Source organism: Nilaparvata lugens, chromosome 5 (assembly GCF_014356525.2).
Source record: "Nilaparvata lugens isolate BPH chromosome 5, ASM1435652v1, whole genome shotgun sequence".
Taxonomy (NCBI): domain Eukaryota; kingdom Metazoa; phylum Arthropoda; class Insecta; order Hemiptera; family Delphacidae; genus Nilaparvata; species Nilaparvata lugens.
Window position 1 is genome coordinate 72,887,784 of NC_052508.1, and position 20,195 is coordinate 72,907,978.

Here is a 20,195-nt window from a genome sequence, read left to right on the forward strand (position 1 = left end):
GAAGCAAGGTCTATAAATACAGGTCATGACACTCGTGTTCCTTATGGAGCGGCCATTATGTGGGGTCTCCATGGCGGTACATTTGAAATATTCCAATCTACTCATAACAAAATCATGCATTATGCTTTTTAAAAACAATATTCTGGTTCAGATAATATGTGAATTCAGGTTTTCGAATTTTAATAATGAAATTTCAATAATAAATGGGAATAATTCATTTTCTTATTATTAAAGATTGTTCTTATTCTTGTTACTTGTTATGATTCATAAGGCATTGGGACAAAAGGCTAACCTCAAAAACAGTTTCAAGTTCCCAATCGAAAAAACAACAATTAAGTTCCTAGTTGGAATCTAAATATTATTATTCTGTGGGAAGAATTTATTTTACAATTCAAAGCCAAGCAATATTCCTTGAACAGTCATATTATATTAAGCGAGCAATTTCTGTATTTATATATCTGGTTATTTATGTTCAATGGATCTCGAAAACGGCTCCTACGATTTTCACGAAATTTGGAACTTAGTAGGTTTATGATATAAAAATTCGATTGCACTAGGTCTCATCCTTGGGAAAACTCGCTGAACAACAATAAAAGGATAATTCATTCTTGTCTGAAACAGCTGAGACTTTCATCGTCAGTAAAAAGTGAGCGAGTGATTCTGTGGAAAATCAAAATATCGCATCCCCGAAATTCATAAGCTGACGTATAGCCAGCTGTAAAATATAAACACGATCATTTTAGAGAATTGTGTTCTGTTTAACAATAAATAAAAATAACGAGCGAAGCTCGGTGCCCTGATATTATAACAAAATAACACATCATGTTGTTCAATCTATAATGATAACAGCTGATAAATTTGAAAATTGGTAAACTAGAACCTTAGACCAGTTATAGAATAGACACGCTGGGAAGTCTAGCCTCTGAAGCCAACATCTACTGCCATATCACCCTATCGTGACGTCACTGTGGTGACGTCACGCATCGTATTGAAAACTTTCAGATTGTGTCTATTTCAGATTCATGGTGTTTTTAGGTTATTTCTAGCTACAGTTAAGATATTAAGTTCAAGTTATAAATTTACAATATTACATTATTATTGCAAGTAAATTGCATTTACTGCAGATTCACTTAATGAATGTAAATAATAGTTTCTCAAGTAGAAAAGTGTTATCTATGTTGAAAGCTGCTATGGAAAACAATGTAATTTAAACACCACAAACACTTACACAACAAACTCTACAAAAAAGTTTTTTACTTTCCTTGCCCTATTACCATAGGTAAAGAAAGTATTGCTTTCCGAAAAAAAATAAAGTACCCCAATTTCTAAATTTCCATACGTTTCAAGTTCCCCTGAGTCCAAAAAGTGGTTTTTGGGTATTGGTCTGTATGTGTGTGTGTGTGTGTGTGTGTGTGTATGAGTGTATGTGCGTCTGTGTACACGATATCTCATCTCCCAATTAACGGAATGACTTGAAATTTGGAACTTAAGGTCCTTTCACTATAAGGATCCGACACGAACAATTTCGATCAAATGCAATTCAAGATGGCGGCTAAAATGGCGAAAATGTTGTCAAAAACAGGGTTTTTCGTGATTTTCTCGGAAACGGCTCCAACGATTTTGATCATATCCATACCTAAAATAGTCATCGATAAGCTCTATCAACTGCCACAAGTCCCATATCTGTAAAAATTTCAGGAGCAACGCCCCATCAATGCAGATAGATTCCCAATTATCAGGCTTCAGATACAATTGAAACAAAAAAAATCAAGTGGAGTAGATTGAGCATGAAAATCTCTACAATTAATGTTCAGTAACATTTTCACCTAAAATTGAAAATAAGCTTTAAATTCGAGAAAATGTGATTATTCAATTGCAAATTATTGTTGATTCTATTAAATCATTCACTATGAAGAGATAGCAGACCTCATGTGTGTCTCCAGCGTTATTACCCTGTCACCAGCTGACTCAAATCTTTGAATAGTAGACTTGAGATGCGCGGGAACACTAGCGTCAGGTGATCAATTTTCATAACGGCAAGGAAAGTTGTGTGAGTGCGCCACACCAGATTTTTATAATTTCTAGACTACAGTGACGTCACGATAGAGCAATATGGCAGTAGATGTTGGCTTCATCGACTTTCAGTATGAATATACAATGGGGCGTGTCTATTCTATAACTAGAACCCCATAAAATGGTGATTTTGCAATGCATCACGGGATTGTGTCATGACCTGTATTTATAGACGTTGCTTGAACTAATCGAAATGCAGTTTGAAACAATTGACATACCTGCTTTCCAGAGGAAATTTCTGCGCTCATGGTTGGAGTTGAACGACTTGGCGAACCGATGCGACTCCATGAGACAATCGGTAAGCATCAGCAGATGTTGACAGTTGAGGTTGCGGTACATGCCCTGCTCCTCCCGCTGTTGTTCACTTAGGCTCTTGTCCTCCTTATGCAATAGATCAGCCTGCCAAATCGCAACACACAGTTTTACAATATTCAAATTTATTCACTCGAAATTCATACAAAATATTCACAAAAATCTGGTGTGGCGCACTCACACAACTTTCCTTGCCGTTATGAAAATTGATCACCTGACGCTAGTGTTCCCGCGCATCTCAAGTCTACTATTCAAAGATTTGAGCCAGCTGGTGACAGGGCAATAACGCTGGAGACACACATGAAGTCTGCTATCTCTTTATAGTGAATGATTTAATAGAATCAACAATAATTTGCAATTGAATAATCACATTTTCTCGAATTTATAGCTTATTTTCAATTTTAGGTGAAAATGTTACTGAACATTAATTGTAGAGATTTTCATGCTCAATCTACTCCACTTGATTTTTTTCGTTTCAATTGTATCTGAAGTCTGATAATTGGGAATCTATCTGCATTGATGGGGCGAAGCTCCTGAAATTTTTACAGATATAGGACTTGTTGCAGTTGATAGGGCTTATCAATGACTATTTCAGGTATGAATTTGATCAAAATCGTTGGAGCCGTTTTCGAGAAAATCGCGAAAAACCCTGTTTTTGACAACATTTTCGCCACTTTAGCCGCCATCTTGGATTGCATTTGATCGAAATTGTTCGTGTCGGATCCTTATAGTGTAAGGACCTTACGTTCCAAATTTCAAGTTATTCCGTTAACTGGGAGATGAGATATCGTGTACACAGACGCACATACACTCATACACACACTACACATACAGACCAATACCCAAAAACCACTTTTTCGGACTCATGGGACTTTGAAACGTATAGAAATTTAGAAATTGGGGTACCTTAATTTTTTTCGGAAAGCAATACTTTCCTCACCTATGGTAATAGGACAAGGAAAGTAAAAATATAGAACTAAGCGACTCAAGTCGAGAAGAGACTGCGACTCTAGTCTCTTCTCGACGCAGCATGTGTTTTCAAATGGCGACACTCAGACCAGTCAATTCTAGTCTCCGCGACCTCACGACTGTGAAACTGAGTCGAGCGTCGACTCGACATGTTGGTAGAGCCTCGACTTGAGTTGCGTAGTACCATGCATTTTTGACCTTCCGGTAGTCGTGCCCTACTCAATCACACGAGCAGTCGCGTGTTGTATTTTGTACATCCAATTTTCCAAGATTTACGTACTCTGTTTACTGTCAAAACATATTAATTAATTGTATAATTACTTTTTCCATTTTCTTGGATTATTTTACGCCTATGAACATTTGGATGATTACCATTTCATTGCCCAATAAAATAAGGTAAATCAAGCAAAGCCATCAATTCTGTGTTATTGGTTCGTTTACATCCCTGAATACAGTCTTTCCCTATCTTATGCACTGTGGCGACTAAATGGCACCTAAAGACTGAACCATTGCTCGGTTGATACTGCAACTCAGTGGAGTGATGGGGAGAAAGTTTTGGAATGCATAGGTGACTCAATCACTGACACCACCCCATTCAATAGTTTTGTGCAGCAAAAAAACTGACACTGTTGTATTTTTTACAACAGCGCGACTGCCGGAAGGTTAATAAAAGTGAGGTTATGTTTCATGAGCGTGGTGTTTTATCATATTAGATAAGACAATAATAAGAATCAGATAAGACAATATATTCATGGTAATTATTATTAAATTTGTTACATGTGAAGTAGTGACGAATTGGATCTAATATTTTTAATAAAGTAAGGTTAGAAATGGAGTAGCATGGAACTGAAGTAATGACAATGAGCAGAGAAGTCGTAAGATCGAGAGAATGGATTATCCTCGACTGGTGTCATACGATTTGAGTCGAGGTAGTGTGAGTTGAGCCTAAGTTCGCAATATTATGTGACAGTTTCATCAAGTAGTTGATATTGACAAGATTAAAAAGTGCCTTAAATAACACTTCTACTCGTATCTTAGTCGAATGCTCAATTTGATTGTAAATAGTAGTGGAGGCTGATTAGGCATGGTGCCTGTAGTCTCCCTTGTTCTTGAAATAAATAAATTAATTACATATAAGTACGTAGATGACATTCAAGAATATAGCTTTAATTACCTGAGCCAATGCCAAATTTTCCTGGTCTTCTTTTCTGGAAGTGGCTGGATAGAAGATGATATTATCGATGGTCTGAATCAGCTCACGTTGCACCACACACTTGATAGAAAGGCTTGAAAACAATTGATTAGTCTGAAAAAACAAAGACAAACGTTTAGCCTTTCATGAGTAATACACTGTTTTATATTTAATTGATCGTTTTTAGGTACATCGATTGTTATTTAACAACAAATACAACAAACTACTATACTACAGCTGCGTTTACACCAAAGTTATTAATAAAATGTTTATTTCTTCGTCCTTATAGATTCTAATCCTTCTTCGTCCTAATAGAATCTATAAGGACGGAAAAAATAAACATTTTGTTCATAACTTAGGTGTAAACACAGCTTACGATTGCTATACAACAACAAATGTTAATAGAAATAAAACAAGTATAGAACACTTCTTAAAAACACAAAACACTTGTGTGTTATATTCATAGCCTTTTGTATAGTCAACGCTTCAACTGAATTGAATCAGCTGGTGGCTTGGATTCAAAAATATGGTGTGGCGCACTCACACAACTTTTCTTGCCGTTATGAAAATTTATCACCTGACGCTAGTGTTCCCATCTTCTTCGCATATCAAGTCTACTATTCAAAGATCTAAGCCAGCTGGTGACAGGACTATAACGCTGGAGACACACGAGGTCTGCTATCTCTTCATAGTGAATGATTTAATAGAATCAACAGTTGCCAACAGTTTGCAATTAAAATAATAACATTTTCTCGAATTTCGAACTTAACATTTTAGGTGAAAATGTAACAGAACATTAGAGATTTTCATGCTCAATCTTTTCCATTTAGAATTTTTTGTTTAAATTTTATCTGAAGCCTGATAATTGAGAATCTAAAATCAAACTTTGCATAGATGGGGCGGAGCTCCTGAAATTTTTACAGATATGGCACATGTGGCAGTTGATAGAACTTAACGATGACTATTTTAGGTATGAATTTGATCTAAATCGTTGAAGCCATTTTCGAGAAAATCGCGAAAAACCCTGTTTTTGACAACATTTTCGCTATTTTAGCCGCCATCTTGAATTGCATTTGATCGAAATAATTGTTCGTGTCGGATCCTTATAGTGTAAGGACCTTAAGTTCCAAATTTCAAGTCATTCCGTTAATTAAGAGATGAGATATCGTGTACACAGACGCACATACACTCTGAAACACACTCATACATACACACACACACACACACACACACACACACACACACACACACACACACACAGACCAATACCACGAAACCACTTTTTTGGGCTCAGGGGACCTCGAAATGTATAGAAATTTACAAATTTGGGTACCTTAATTTTTTTCGGAAAGCAATACTTTCCTTACCTATGGTAATGGGGCAAGGAAAGAAAAATGAACCACATTATTACAAACGAGACGTGATATGGATTTGATCCAGTTTAAAATGGAATGGAGTTCTAACTGGCACTGTCCAAACGGCACTTGGAAGTGTGAATGAGTTCATATTCAACCTTGAATATAAAATTTTACAAGCTACAGAATGAATAAAAAGAGTTGAATAAGGTGATAAATACAAGATTACAGAATGAAACAAATAATTACGTTATTAGACTATATGGTTTGTGATGAATAAATGACGAATTTTCATTATTATTATTATTATTATCTGTTACCTTATTTATGAAAACATCCTCATTGTTGGAATTCACACTAAATGAACTACTTGATCGTTTAAGAATGCCTGGCCTACCGGATTCTCCGACCTGAAAGAGAAAACGCTACATTAAAAACTACTGATGATTACGTAAGTATGAATATTCAAACATGATAGGTTTGAAATCTGCAGTGTTTCAGCCAAAGTACAATATGGAACCAACGACTACTAGCATAGCCACCTCTAATACAAGGCCCCGTCCTACGATATTGCAACGTCGCAGTGTAGGCCTAGAATCTAATACATGATTGGTGAAAAAGATCAGCTGGTATTTTTTTAAATCCACTTCACCAATCATGTATTAGATTCTAGGACTACACTGCGACGTTGCAATATCGTAGGACGGGGCCTTGTATCAGAGGTGGCTATGCTAATACACAAGCAGAAAATGAATCTAGAATAGGTAGTAACATAAATAAAAATGAAAAATTCAAGTTAATTCTATAGAAACATAATGAATAAAACATATTGAAATATTCGAACAACTGTAACTAGAGATTGAAATGATTATTTATTTAAAAAAGCAATTGATAACGAAGCAATCTTTCTTAATAAGGAGACGTAAGAGATTCACGTTGAATTTCTGGAAGTACACAAATTGAAGAAACCATATTAAGATTCTTCTATGTATGGTTTGGAAGCATCTAAATTTTTAAATATGCTTTGTAAAATATTCAAGGACTGAACATCTTGTGAAGTGAAGAACTACAAAACTTGACCTATTTCGAACTATATGTAACCTTTTCTAAATTTGGGAGTGGAATATACAATCATTTTAATGATGTACTTATTGTATGAATATGGATAAAGAATTATGATTAATACAAAATTAATGCAACTTATATTAACAGATCTGGCAATTTTGTAGTATTTTGGGTGGAACTGCCACAATGACGTCTCAAGTGACTCAAATATTTATTTGCGCTTAACTCAAGCGCATGTATATTTTAATAGCAACATAATATCAAATGTATTGAAAATATATACATCAGGGTTGTAGAGGGTGACACAGAATAACGGGAACTTTTTAAAACGCCATAAGACATAAGTGGAAAGGGCAAACAAGATTTTATTCAAACTAATGTAAAGTTCAAGACTTGCCATTTGAGAATTATTAATAACATCTATCACTTTTTGACAATTACTTCTTCAAGATGGCTTCCTCCTGCACGAATACACTCTTGAAATCTGTGTTGAGATTCCTGAACGATTGCTGCAACATTTCAGCTGGGATATTGTTAATTTCATTTTGAATTGTCTGTTATGATTGAACCACAGTTATTGGTCAAGTTGTGAAAACGTTTGATTTGAGATAGCTCCACAAACAGAAAATCGCAGGTGGACAGATCATGGGACCAGGAAACGCAATCTAATTGTGAGATTACATGGTTACTAAACAATACCATAGATAAACGATAGCATAAGTAGATATCCATGGTATAGGGCGTTTATGTCGCAACTTTTACTGTTATCCTAAGCCAATAGTTCACGTAGTTCTTTCCTATGCAGCTGTGTGACGCTGGTAGTCTCTTGAATTGTGCCGTTTATACACTATCATCCCAACAAAACAGTAAAAATTGACAATAATGGACAGTAATCGGCTTGAGATATCAGTAAAAGTTGCGACATAAATTCCCTATACCCTATTCCCTATATCTACTTACGCTATTGTTTCTCTATGACAATACTCACTCGCACATTTGCTATTGAGTGCCGTGCAGAGTAGATTTCGCTCACAATTCCATCAATAATTTTGAATCAATTAAAAATAGAATTCAAAATGAAATCCGCAAATATCCCAGATGAGATGTTGCAGTGATCAATGAGGAATCGTCAACACAGATTTCAAGAGTGTATTCGTGCAGGAGGAAGCCATCTTAAAGAATTAATTGTCAAAAAGTGACAGATGTTATTAATTATTCTCAAATGGCAAGTCTTGAACTTTACATTAGTTTGAATAAAATCATTTTTGCCCTTCCCACTAATTTTTATGGCGTTTTTTTAAGTTCCCGTTATTCTGTGTCAACCTGTATTATGGTTGTATAGTTATCGTGTAGCCTATGGTTATATATGTAAATTAATATGGGTTGTTTTCTTATAATAAATGCTTCCAGGTAAATTCTACATGTAGATCTATTAACCTTGGTAAAAAACTCTCACCTCAGCAACCAAGTGAGCTTCCAGGGATCCGTCCAGAAGTTCGACTGGCTTAGTATCGTTGAACATGTTCAGCACACACCGACAGGTTTTGTCCCAAGTGTCATCATCAAATTTATGGCCATTACTGATCACCAGATTTTCCAAACAGTTTGTTCCGGAGCGCGCCAATTGGACATTTGCTGCAAACAATTCAAAATCAAATAATAAATAATATCGAGTGACCTGGCTGACTCAGGTCTGGTGTCAGAGTTTTCAGGTCGCAACTGATCAATTTCAGGGCCTTTGACATGACCTAACGACTGCTTTTTAGGCAGCCGGGACCGACAGTTTAACGTGTCCATTCGAAACACGGGATCAAATAATCAAATAAAATGTAGACTGATGGGTGGTCTATCCGGGGTGACAGGCCAAACAACACTTTATTTTAAAAACTTTCCTTTCTCTTACAACACAATTTTCCAATCAGTTTGCTCTCTCAATAAAAACTTTATTCAATAACATGTATCATCAATTTCAAATACATACATCAGACAGAATTACGAATTTAATTTTATTGCTCATCTATTGCTTTTTCCAATACAACTATCATAATTTTTTTGTAACTTTGTCAAGTTGTTATACATGATTGTGCAAAGTCTTAATTTCGTATGTTTAACCATTATTTAGAAAAAATAATAAGTGGAAAAAAAATGGCCGCTGTGTGAGTAACTGAAGACTTAAGGACAATTAAAATATGATATTTAGATATGTTTCTTACCCAGGAAAAATGTCCTAGAGTATTGGTAGGGAGCTCGTAATAGTATATTTCGCACCTAGGGCCGAAAATGAGACTTTTCCGGCTTGAAATCGATTTTCAAGTCCGAGGCCGTAGGCCGAGGACTAGAAAACATTCAGAGCCGGAAAAACATTTTTTCGCCCCACTTGGATGTAATGAGCTGGTTTATGTGCGTCATATGGAGGCCGAAAGTGATTGTTTTCTGACCAGGCCGGTAAAATTTTTACGGCCCTAGGGCTGTAAAATAACCTTGAAGTCAGCTGATTCTGATTTGATGTGAACGTGTTTACAAAATAGTTTATGAAACGGAATCAGTTTATGCTTCTAGAATTGAATAAAGTTTTTGCAATAAGATACTATCATTTTATTTGGATGAATGAAATACAAATAATGAGATATTATAAACTATTCAAATTCAATTTTCAGAGTATAATAGAATCTAACCTCAAACCTCCTAGTACAGCATTTATCATGGAACATGGTGGATAGACGGAATCATTTTATGCTTTTAGAATTCAATAAAGTATTCTGTAATAATATACTATCATTTTATTTGGATGAATAAAATACAGATAAGATATATATTATAAACTATTCAAATAATTCTATTTTCAGAGTAGGATAGAACTTCTAACCTAAACTTCCATTGACATTCAGATTGGCCAAATTTCAAGTGTGCTAAAACAGCTGATCAAAAACTTTCCATTGACATTCAGATTGGCCAAATTTCAAGTGTGCTAAAACAGCTGATCAAAAACTTTTCATTCTTTGTGTTTATCATTCAATAATCAAAACATTTATAATAATATCATCTTATTGTCATTTGGAAGAATAAAAAGTATAAACTCAACCTCTTACATATAATTGAACATAATCTTTTAGGTTATTTAGACAAATCAGAATAAAAAATAAAAATACTTGGACAATTTCTTGATATTCAGATTACCTCAGATTTGCTAGAGCTATGACCTTCCACTTTTGCTTTCGGAAGTGCTTATAATAGACAATTATTCTCATATATATATTGTTTATTTTCCTGTGTGGCGAAAAATAACGTTCTCACCATGGGCAAATTGTTTTTTCCGGCTCTCAATCTTTTCTAGTCCTCGGCCTACGGCCTCGGACTTGAAAACCGATTTCGAGCCAGAAAAGTCCCATTTTCGGCCCTAGGTGCGAAATATACTATTGCCTGTGGTGCGAACACTAGCCTATATTATGTGAGAATAATTATTGTTTATTAAGCACTTCCGAAAGCAGAAAAGGAAGCTCATAGCTCTAGCAAATCTGAGGTAATCTGAATATCAAGAAATTGTCCAAGTATTTTTATTTTTTATTCTGATTTGTCTAAATAACCTAAAAGATTATGTTCAATTATGTGGGAGGTTGAGTTTATACTTTTTTATTCTTTCAAATGACAATAAGATGATATTATTATAAATGTTTTAATTATTGAATAATAACACAAATAATGAAAAGTTTTTGATTAGCTGTTTTAGCACACTTGAAATTTGGCCAATCTGAATGTCAACGGAAGTTTAGGTTAGAAGTTCTATCCTACTCTGAAAATCGAATTTGAATAGTTTGTAATATATTATATCTCATGTGTATTTCATTCATCCAAATAAAATGATAGTATATTATTGCAGAATACTTTATTCAATTCTAGAAGCATAAACTGATTCCGTTTATCCACCATGTTTCGTGATAAACGCAGTACTATGAGGTTTGAGGTTAGATTCTATTATACTCTGAAAATTGAATTTGAATAGTTGAAAAAAAACACAATTATTCAATTATTTGAATAGTTTGTAATATATTATATCTCATTTGTATTTCATTCATCCAAATAAAATGATAGTATCTTATTGCAAAATACTTTATTCAATTCTAGAAGCATAAACTGATTCCGTTTCATAAACTATTTTGTAAACACGTTCACATCAAATCAGAATCAGCTGACTTCAAGGTTATTTTACAGCCCTAGGGCCATAAAAATTTTACCGGCCTGGTCAGAAAACAATCACTTTCGGCCTCCATATGACGCACGAAAACCAGCTCATTACATCCAAGTGGGGCGAAAACACCCTTTATACTATAAACTGAAAATAATTCTATTATAATCAGATGAACCTGGATTACAGAAATCGCTATAAAAGTACTGTAGAAGGCGGTGGAAACGGAAAAGCGACAACAATGCGTTCCTCAACTGGCTTTATACAGTGAATCTCACCATAGAAAGAATTTTTGATTGAGAAAATAGTTATTTGTATATCTAGAGTGAAAAGTGCTGTTTTTTCTCCCTGAGGGAAAAGTTTGAAGCCCGAGGCGAAACCGAGGGCAACAATTTTCCTGAGGGAGAAAAAACATTTTTCACTCGTGATATACACAACATTTTTCCTCCACCTACATTTTTATAAAAACTGCAAATAAAATAATTTGTAAGAACGTATGTGACCAAACAATGTGTTACAACATAATCTAAAAAGTAAACAGAATCAGCTAGCTTGTAATCACAGTTCTCCTCCAACAGCACTATCTGTCGGCTAAAGTTGTAACAACAATGACATCTACAACTACAGATATGAGATTTACAGATATGATGAAGTTCCAGTTTCAAATTTGATTAGTTAATAAGTAATATCCGTTGGCTGATATTTTGAATAACATGGAATAAAAGAAAAAAAATATATATTTTTTTAGTATAGTGATATGAAGTTTGTAATAATAATTTCAGCATACAAACATAAATTTTATATATCGATCAAATGTCTGGTTGAGGTATTGAAATTAGTTGGTTTAATGACTACTCTATATGCTTCCTCATCTGAGCTTAGACCTTCTGACCTATTCCAAATGTACGTTTTTAAAATAGAGATGCTACCCATGTTATTTAAATGGAGTCACTTTTACTCCCTAGGGAGTTTTTCTGTTTTTTAGTACCGAGAGCGAAAAAGTGACACTTTAGTATCATGTTTCAGGGAGTAAAGTAAGTACTTTTGACAGTAGGTGGAGGAAAAAGATATTACCTTGTTGAACACACCATTCCAGCTGGGTGTAGAGATCCTTGAGTAGCAGGGGACCCAGCATATCGAAATACTGGCTGAAGACGTCAACAATAGCATACAATGCGTGGTCACAGGTTGTTGTCATCCACTCCTCTTTCTAAAATTATTGACAATATTGTCGAATTAGATTTGGTGCAAATTGAAATCTCACTAAGAAATTAACAGATAATCTAGTTGATAAGTTGATAGCAAGCCACATGAAGCGTTTTTGGACGAGTAGGCAGGGTATGGAACTCTCATATTGGCTGATTATCAGCTGATTCCCGAACGCCAACCCAATCAGCAATCAGCAAATTGACAAAATTGCAAAGATAGAAATAATAGAATAGATTTTCATAGACATACAACATAAAATAAATATATATACCATGAGATATCTTCTTATGCTATCTTTCCTCTATAATATTGTAATCTGTACGTTTGAATTCTTCAAGTTGTGTTTCTGTTATCATATATATAGCGAGGTCCACCTTATAATGGCAGTGGAGAAAGATAGGAAAACAACGTTGCCGAACCTCTGTCTCGTCAATGACTTCTATAGACGGTAGCTGATACAGGTTTATTGATGTAATATTAACGGTTCATTCTCGTTTAAAATAATCATTTATATTTTATTAAGCAAGAAATTATATTTTTCAATAATTTCATAATGAATTTTAATGAAATATGTTGTTCATTAATTATCAACATTGATAAAAGACGATCTGGCAACAGAGCAAAGCGAGAAAGAGATGGCTATCTGCTTTGTTGAATGATCGACAAGTATAGCAATACCATTGATAATCAAACACTGTCATTATAACGTGGACCTCACTATAGAAAGGGTTTAGCGCTATCCGCTTTGTTGAATGATAGAAAAGGATAGCAACACCATTGTCAATCGAATTTTCCCATTATTACGTGGAATTCACTATGATAATATAATAGCTGATAATAATCCGGTTGGCTCCCAAGGAATGATACAGTTCGCAAAGGAGTGGGATTTTAAAATTATTACAATAAGTCCTCGTTATACTCAGTCTGGCTTGGCTGAAAAGGGGGTGGACAGAGCAAAGACTATAAGAAAGTGTGCTGAAAGCAAAACCGATTTAAACTTGAGTTTGCTCAACTATCGGAATAGTTGTGTTGCGGGTCTCAATATTATTCTCCTGCTCAGTTAATGTTTGGTCGAATGATAAGAACAAAGTTCCCTTATCCTCAAAATAGTTTGAAACTTCATCAACTTCCTCGGAAAGAGATAGCAGTGCAAATCAGCTGTTCTGAATAGTGAGTTGTGTTTTTTCTGGCTCTAAATTTTGTCAAATATTACGCAGAAATGTTCCAATTAATGGTGATTTGAGTGTGATATTTTTGGTTTTTATTCTGTTTTTAACCGTTCAAAATTTAAAATTCTTAGTTTTCGTTGTTTTTTAGTGAAAATTGACGAAATTTTAGGAAAGTGAAACCATAACCCTATTTCAGACATTTAAAATGTTATCTAAATTTATGAGAGAAATAGTACTAGGAGTATCCTTAGTTTTTCTCTCCCAATCAGTTCTACTTTGTAAAAATTATAAATAAATAAATCAATGAAGAACCATAAATTTCAACAGAAAGCAACATAAGATAAGCAGTTATGGAAACGTGTTTCTTATTTCAAAGAAAATCAGCCCATTTATATCCAAGATTGGAGAACAAAATTATGGGAGCCTGGTAAAAAAGTAAATTCGTATGGCTTTTGTTGGTGGGGAGTCCCTTGCGGGAAGGTCCCACCGCCTGAATATATAATTTAAGCCGTCAATGGGCCTTACGACTGTCATACTTCAGCCGGGACCGACAGTTTACCGTGCCCATCCGATAACACGGGAGTGATCTGGTAAAGAACTTTTGGTTGTGAAAGGGTTTGAATCCGGGATCTCTATGCTGCTACGCAAGCACTCTATCCACTAGACCACGGATCACTCTTATGGGAGCCTGGAGTAGTTATTAATGAAGCTGATGCCCCACGGTCCTATGTGGTGAAGTCCAATAGCGGAAGAATATTAAGAAGAAATGAGAGGTTATTAAGAAGAAGATGAAATCAAAGGAAAGGTTGAAGAAGAAAATGTTCGAGAAAGTAAAAGAGGGAAGATGTTTGTATATCATGTGATGTTACTTAATCACATGATAACTGTTTGATAATACAATAAGTTGTTTACTCAGTTTAGTTTGTTATCTACGTAAATAAAGATGATTGCTTCAAATAGCCAAAGCTGGGTTTACATCAAAGTTATTAACAAAGTGTTAATAACATAATCCTTATAGATTCTATTAGATTGAACGGAACTTGACAAACACATATGATCATGATGTGTATGATAAGCTATGTTCAATCTGATAAAATCTATAAGGATTAAGTTATTAACATTTTGTTAATAACTTTGATGTAAACGCAGCTTTAAAGTTTATTAAGATATTTAAACAGAAATTTTACCTCAGTATAGTGTTCGGGTAGCTTCATATTGTCGAAAATGCGGAAGAGCACTTTGAACAGGTCGATCCACCAGAACTGTTTGAAGGCGTCGCCGTGACTCTTGATGATTTCGAAGAGCACGGTGAGTGCACGCGTGCGCACGTCGAGCTTGCACCGACTCATGATGCAGGACAACTCGAAGAGGAGGGGGAACCAGCCGCGCACCCACACACGGTCGTCCTCCGACACGTTGGCACTCTCCTCCATGCAATGCTCGTTGAACAGCTGCAAGTCAACACAATTTCAAATGAATAAAATTTAAAATCTTTCGGTTTCTAGCATATATCTCGAAAACTAAGCCTCTTAAGGTGTCCACTAAGGCTAGTTTCACACACTTTCGGTTCGCTCGTTTCGTTTTCGGCAAATTTCGATAAGTGTGAAACGTTGTTTTGTTGAACAGTTCAGTTTCAAAACCTAGCTCTACCAAACCCAACTAATGTCCAATTGGTCATTTCCCTTACCGTCTCAAGGCCGTTGCATTCTTCTACTAAACGATCAGCAAATCATCTAACTTCCATAAGCACATTTAGGCTCAACTCACACTTACGCGACTCAGGTCAAGAAGAGACTCGACTCTAGTCGAGAGCATGTGTTTCCAAATGGTGACACTCAGACCAGTCGACTCTAGTCTCCGCGACTGTCACCATTTCAGACTCGACTCTAGTCGAGAGCATGTGTTTCCAAATGGTGACACTCAGACCAGTCGACTCTAGTCTCCGCGACTGTCACCATTTCAGACTCGACTCTAGTCGAGAGCATGTGTTTCCAAATGGTGACACTCAGACCAGTCGACTCTAGTCTCCGCGAATGTCACCATTTGAAAACACATGCTCTCGACTAGAGTAGAGTCTGAAATGGTGACAGTCGCGGAGACTATAGTCGACTGGTCTGAGTGTCACCATTTGGAAACACATGCTCTCGACTAGAGTCTAGTCTGAAATGGTGACAGTCGCAGAGACTAGAGTCGACTGGTCTGAGTGTCACCATTTGGAAACACATGCTCTCGACTAGAGTCTAGTCTGAAATGGTGACAGTCGCAGAAACTAGAGTCGACTGGTCTGAGCGTCACCATTTGGAAACACATGCTCTCGACTAGAGTCGAGTCTGAAATGGTGACAGTCGCGGAGACTAGAGTCGACTGGTCTGAGTGTCACCATTTGGAAACACATGCTCTCGACTAGAGTCGAATCTCTTCTCGACCTGAGTCGCATAAGTGTGAGTTGGGCCTAAAGTACAGAAGACGAAATAAAAAACACGATACGTTGTCAATTTTTACTGGAATGGTTCAATTGATAAACTGGTGATAATGCCTTTAACATTGAAAACTAGGTTTCGTATCAATTTCATGGATTAGACAATGTGTTTTTGTTCTATAATGGAACAATTCTACAACAACTGGCAAAAGTGTTCAAATTATATGTTGCACATTAAAAAAACAAAAATTGAGATACTGAATTTGAAAAGCATCTAAAGTTGGTTGAGCTTATTACAGAACAATTTTAGTCCAAACAAAAAACAATGAATGCCCAAAATAATGTTTGTAACGCTCCGTACCAATAGACCAACCAGGCCGACTTAATAGAGCTACTAATTTGATAATGGAATGAATACCTGAAACTAGTCGTTTCTCAAAGATAATAGAAAGGGTACTTAAAGGGAAATTATCTATTTTTTAGAGTTGAGAAATTGAAAGAATACAGTAAAGCTGCGTTTACATAAAACTTATTAACAAAATGTTGATAACTTAATCTTTATAGAATCTATTAGATTGAACAAAACTTATCATACACACAATGAACATTTATGTATTTGTCAAGTTCCGTTCAATATAATAGAATGTATAAGGATTTAGACCCGCCGCAAAGTAGACCCACGCCAATCCACGAAAAGCAACCCACGCCGTGGGATGTTTTGTAAACCATTGTTAGGCTTCTCCAGACATGTTTAATACATGCAATGAATAATCTACTCGTCAGCTGATTGATTATGAATAATTCTATACAAAACATCCCACGGCGTGGGTTGCTTTTCGTGGATTGGCGTGGGTCTACTTTCCTGCGGGCCTTAGCCGAGGCAATGAATGCTCTAAAGAGGATATAGGGGGAATTGTTTGGAAGACATTTGTTTTATTGAAAACTACCCGTCTTACGGAGGAGACGATAAGCCGTCGGTCCCGTCTATCAAAAAAGTAGTCGTCATCTCTCATCATCCCTCTCACTCATTAGGTACCCACGCACAAGCCTAAGAGCTTATGTGAGCATCACCCTCAGTAAAATTATTATTATTTTTTGACCACGTAGCTCTCCCAAACATTTCCCTCCATAACCCCTCGTCAACTGGACTAACTAGTGTAAATCAATGAAATAAAACCAGCATAAGAGTTTCCCCTCAATTCATATTTTTTTATCCAGAATTACACAACTTCTAGAAATGTAGCCCAGGCTAAAGCTTGAAGATTGTATGGACATTGCAATGGAATCATGACTCCAGATTGAAATTGATATGAAATATGCATCTAATAGAATGCTAATCGATAAATAATAATAATTGAACGAAAATCAAAAGTTACCTTCAATTTACAGTACTTAACTTTGGATTATCGTTTCATGATTATGGGATCATGATTGATTGGATTATCGTTTCATGATTATTTGGGATCATGATTGATTGGATTATCGTTTCATGATTATTTGGGATCATGATTGATTGGATTATCGTTTCATGATTATTTCGGATCATGATTGATTGGATTATCGTTTCATGATTATTTGGGATCATGATTGATTGAATTATCGTTTCATGATTATTTGGGATCATGATTGATTGGATTAATCAGTTTTTAATATGTGTAACGCTAGTTCGCCTCCATGGTGCACATTGGGTAACACTAAATGGACTAGCAAATAATGGCGGTCAGACAAACTTATGTTCTCCTGACCGAAAACTACACAAAATCTCAATGAATTTGGAAATATACAGTGTATATCTAGGCATTTGAGACTCATGAGCTATATATATTTGTTGTGTATCTGCCATACCCTAAATAAAAAATCTGGTGTGGCGCACTCACACAACTTTCCTTGCCGTTATGAAAATTGATCACCTGACGCTAGTGTTCCCACGCATCACAAGTCTACTATTCAAAGATTTGAGCCAGCTGGTGACAGGGCAATAACGTTGGAGACACACATGAGGTCTGCTATCTCTTCATAGTGAATGATTTAATGGAATCAACAATAATTTGCAATTGAATAATCACATTTTCTCGAATTTAAAGCTTATTTTCAATTTTAGGTGAAAATGTTACTGAACATTAATTGTAGAGATTTTCATGCTCAATCTACTCCACTTGATTTTTTTTGTTTCAATTGTATCTGAAGCCCGATAATTGGTAATCTATCTGCATTGCTGGGGCGGAGCTCCTGAAATTTTTACAGATATGGGACTTGTGGCAGTTGATAGAGCTTATTGATGACTATTTTAGGTATGAATTTGATCAAAATCGTTGGAGCCGTTTCCGAGAAAATCACGAAAAACCCTGTTTTTGACAACATTTTCGCCATTTCAGCCGCCATCTTGAATTGCATTTGATCGAAATTGTTCGTGTCGGATCCTTATAGCGAAAGGACCTTAAGTTCCAAATTTCAAGTCATTCCGTTAATTGGGAGATGAGATATCGTGTACACAGACGCACATACACTCATACACACACACACACACACACACACACACACACACACACACATACAGACCAATACCCAAAAACCAGTTTTTTGGACTCAGGGGACCTTGAAACGTATAGAAATTTAGAAATTGGGGTACCTTAATTTTTTTCGGAAAGCAATACTTTCCTTACCTATGGTAATAGGGCAAGGAAAGTAATAATAAATTGATGTTATTTATGTTAGGTAACCTCACCTGTGGCTTTTCGTGGACACAGTTTGCGCATGTGCGAATGAGACGGATGGCCTCCATGCTGGTATCTGGAAAGGCGGCGTTGCAGGCAAACTCTGAAAGGCACTTGACCGCGTCTTGGAACGAGTCTATCATTATCGCAAAGTGCTGCGTGTACAGGTTATCTGCAACAACACAACATCATGTCAAAATGTTCATCAGCCCTCAATCTAATCGGAGTGGCCGTAGTCGAGTGGATCAGATGCTGGCTTCATGATTCAGAGGCCCGGGTTCAAATCCCGGCCCGGGCAAGATATTTATCTCGGGCCACTCCCGTGTTTCGGATGGACACGTTAAGCCGTCGGTCCGGGCTGCCTAAAAAGCAGTCGTTAGGGCATGTCAGAGGCCCTGAAATTGATCAGTTGCGACCTGAAAACTCTGACACCTGACCTGAGCCAGCCAGGTCACTCGATATTATTATTATTAATCTAATCCTATAGTGAGGTCCACGTTATAATGATAGCGGAGATAGATAGGAGAACAACGTTGCCGAACCTCTGTCTTGTCAATGCCTACTATAGACGGTAGCTGATACAGGTTTATTGATGTAATATTAACTGTTCATTCTCGTTTAAAATAATCAATTATATTTTATTATTTTTCTATACGTTTGAATTCTTTAAGTTGTGTTTTTGTTATCATATATAGTGAGGTCCACGTTATAATGACAGTGGAGAAAGATAGGAGAACAACGTTGCCGAACGAATGGCATCTTGTCAATGCCTTCTATAGACGGTAGCTGATACAGGTTTATTGATGTAATATTAACTGTTCATTCTCGTTTAAAATAATCAATTATATCTTATTATTCTATACGTTTGAATTCTTTGAGTTGTGTTTTTGTTATCATATATAGTGAGGTCCACGTTATAATGACAGTGGAGAAAGATAGGAGAACAACGTTGCCGAACCTCTGTCTCGTCAATGCCTACTATAGACGGTAGCTGATACAGATTTATTGATGTAATATTAACTGTTCATTCTCGTTTAAAATAATCAATTATATTTTATTATTCTGTAGGTTTGAATTCTTCAAGTTGTGTTTTTGTTATCATATATAGTGAGGTCCACGTTATAATGCCAGTGGAGAAAGATAGGAGAACAACGTTGCCGAACCTCTGTCTTGTCAATGCCTACTATAGACGGTAGCTGATACAGATTTATTGATGTAATATTAACTGTTCATTCTCGTTTAAAATAATCAATTATATTTTATTAAGCAATAAATTATATTTTTTAATAACTTCATAATTGAGATGAAATATTTTGTTAATTGATTATTTTTTTTATTTATTCATTTATTCACAATGCAAATAACACTAATGTAATAACATTGAAAGATAAAATTATAAGGTAGTCCTTGTGCTATTTTTCTTCCAAATTTATAGATGACAAAGTCCAAAATAAACATTAAAACTATAAATTTTGAATTTAGATGGCTTAAATTGATAAATTAGAAATATTCCACTCAATTACCACTTTTAACGA

General features: G+C 35.7%; 1 protein-coding gene across 2 annotated transcripts in view; it reads right to left on the bottom strand.

The window, feature by feature from the left end:
• The window catches only part of LOC111047939 (brefeldin A-inhibited guanine nucleotide-exchange protein 1), a 130,775-nt gene that overhangs the window by 13,070 nt on the left and 97,510 nt on the right, over positions 1–20,195 (bottom strand). For both annotated transcript variants that reach the window (XM_039429243.1, XM_039429244.1), the window contains exons 22-28: positions 18,672–18,832; positions 14,715–14,978; positions 12,224–12,359; positions 8,423–8,601; positions 6,222–6,311; positions 4,529–4,660; positions 2,292–2,472 (exon numbers count right to left, since the gene is read on the bottom strand). In XM_039429243.1, coding sequence (XP_039285177.1) covers positions 2,292–2,472; positions 4,529–4,660; positions 6,222–6,311; positions 8,423–8,601; positions 12,224–12,359; positions 14,715–14,978; positions 18,672–18,832 — 1,143 coding nt within the window. The remainder of the gene's footprint in view (positions 1–2,291; positions 2,473–4,528; positions 4,661–6,221; positions 6,312–8,422; positions 8,602–12,223; positions 12,360–14,714; positions 14,979–18,671; positions 18,833–20,195) is intronic.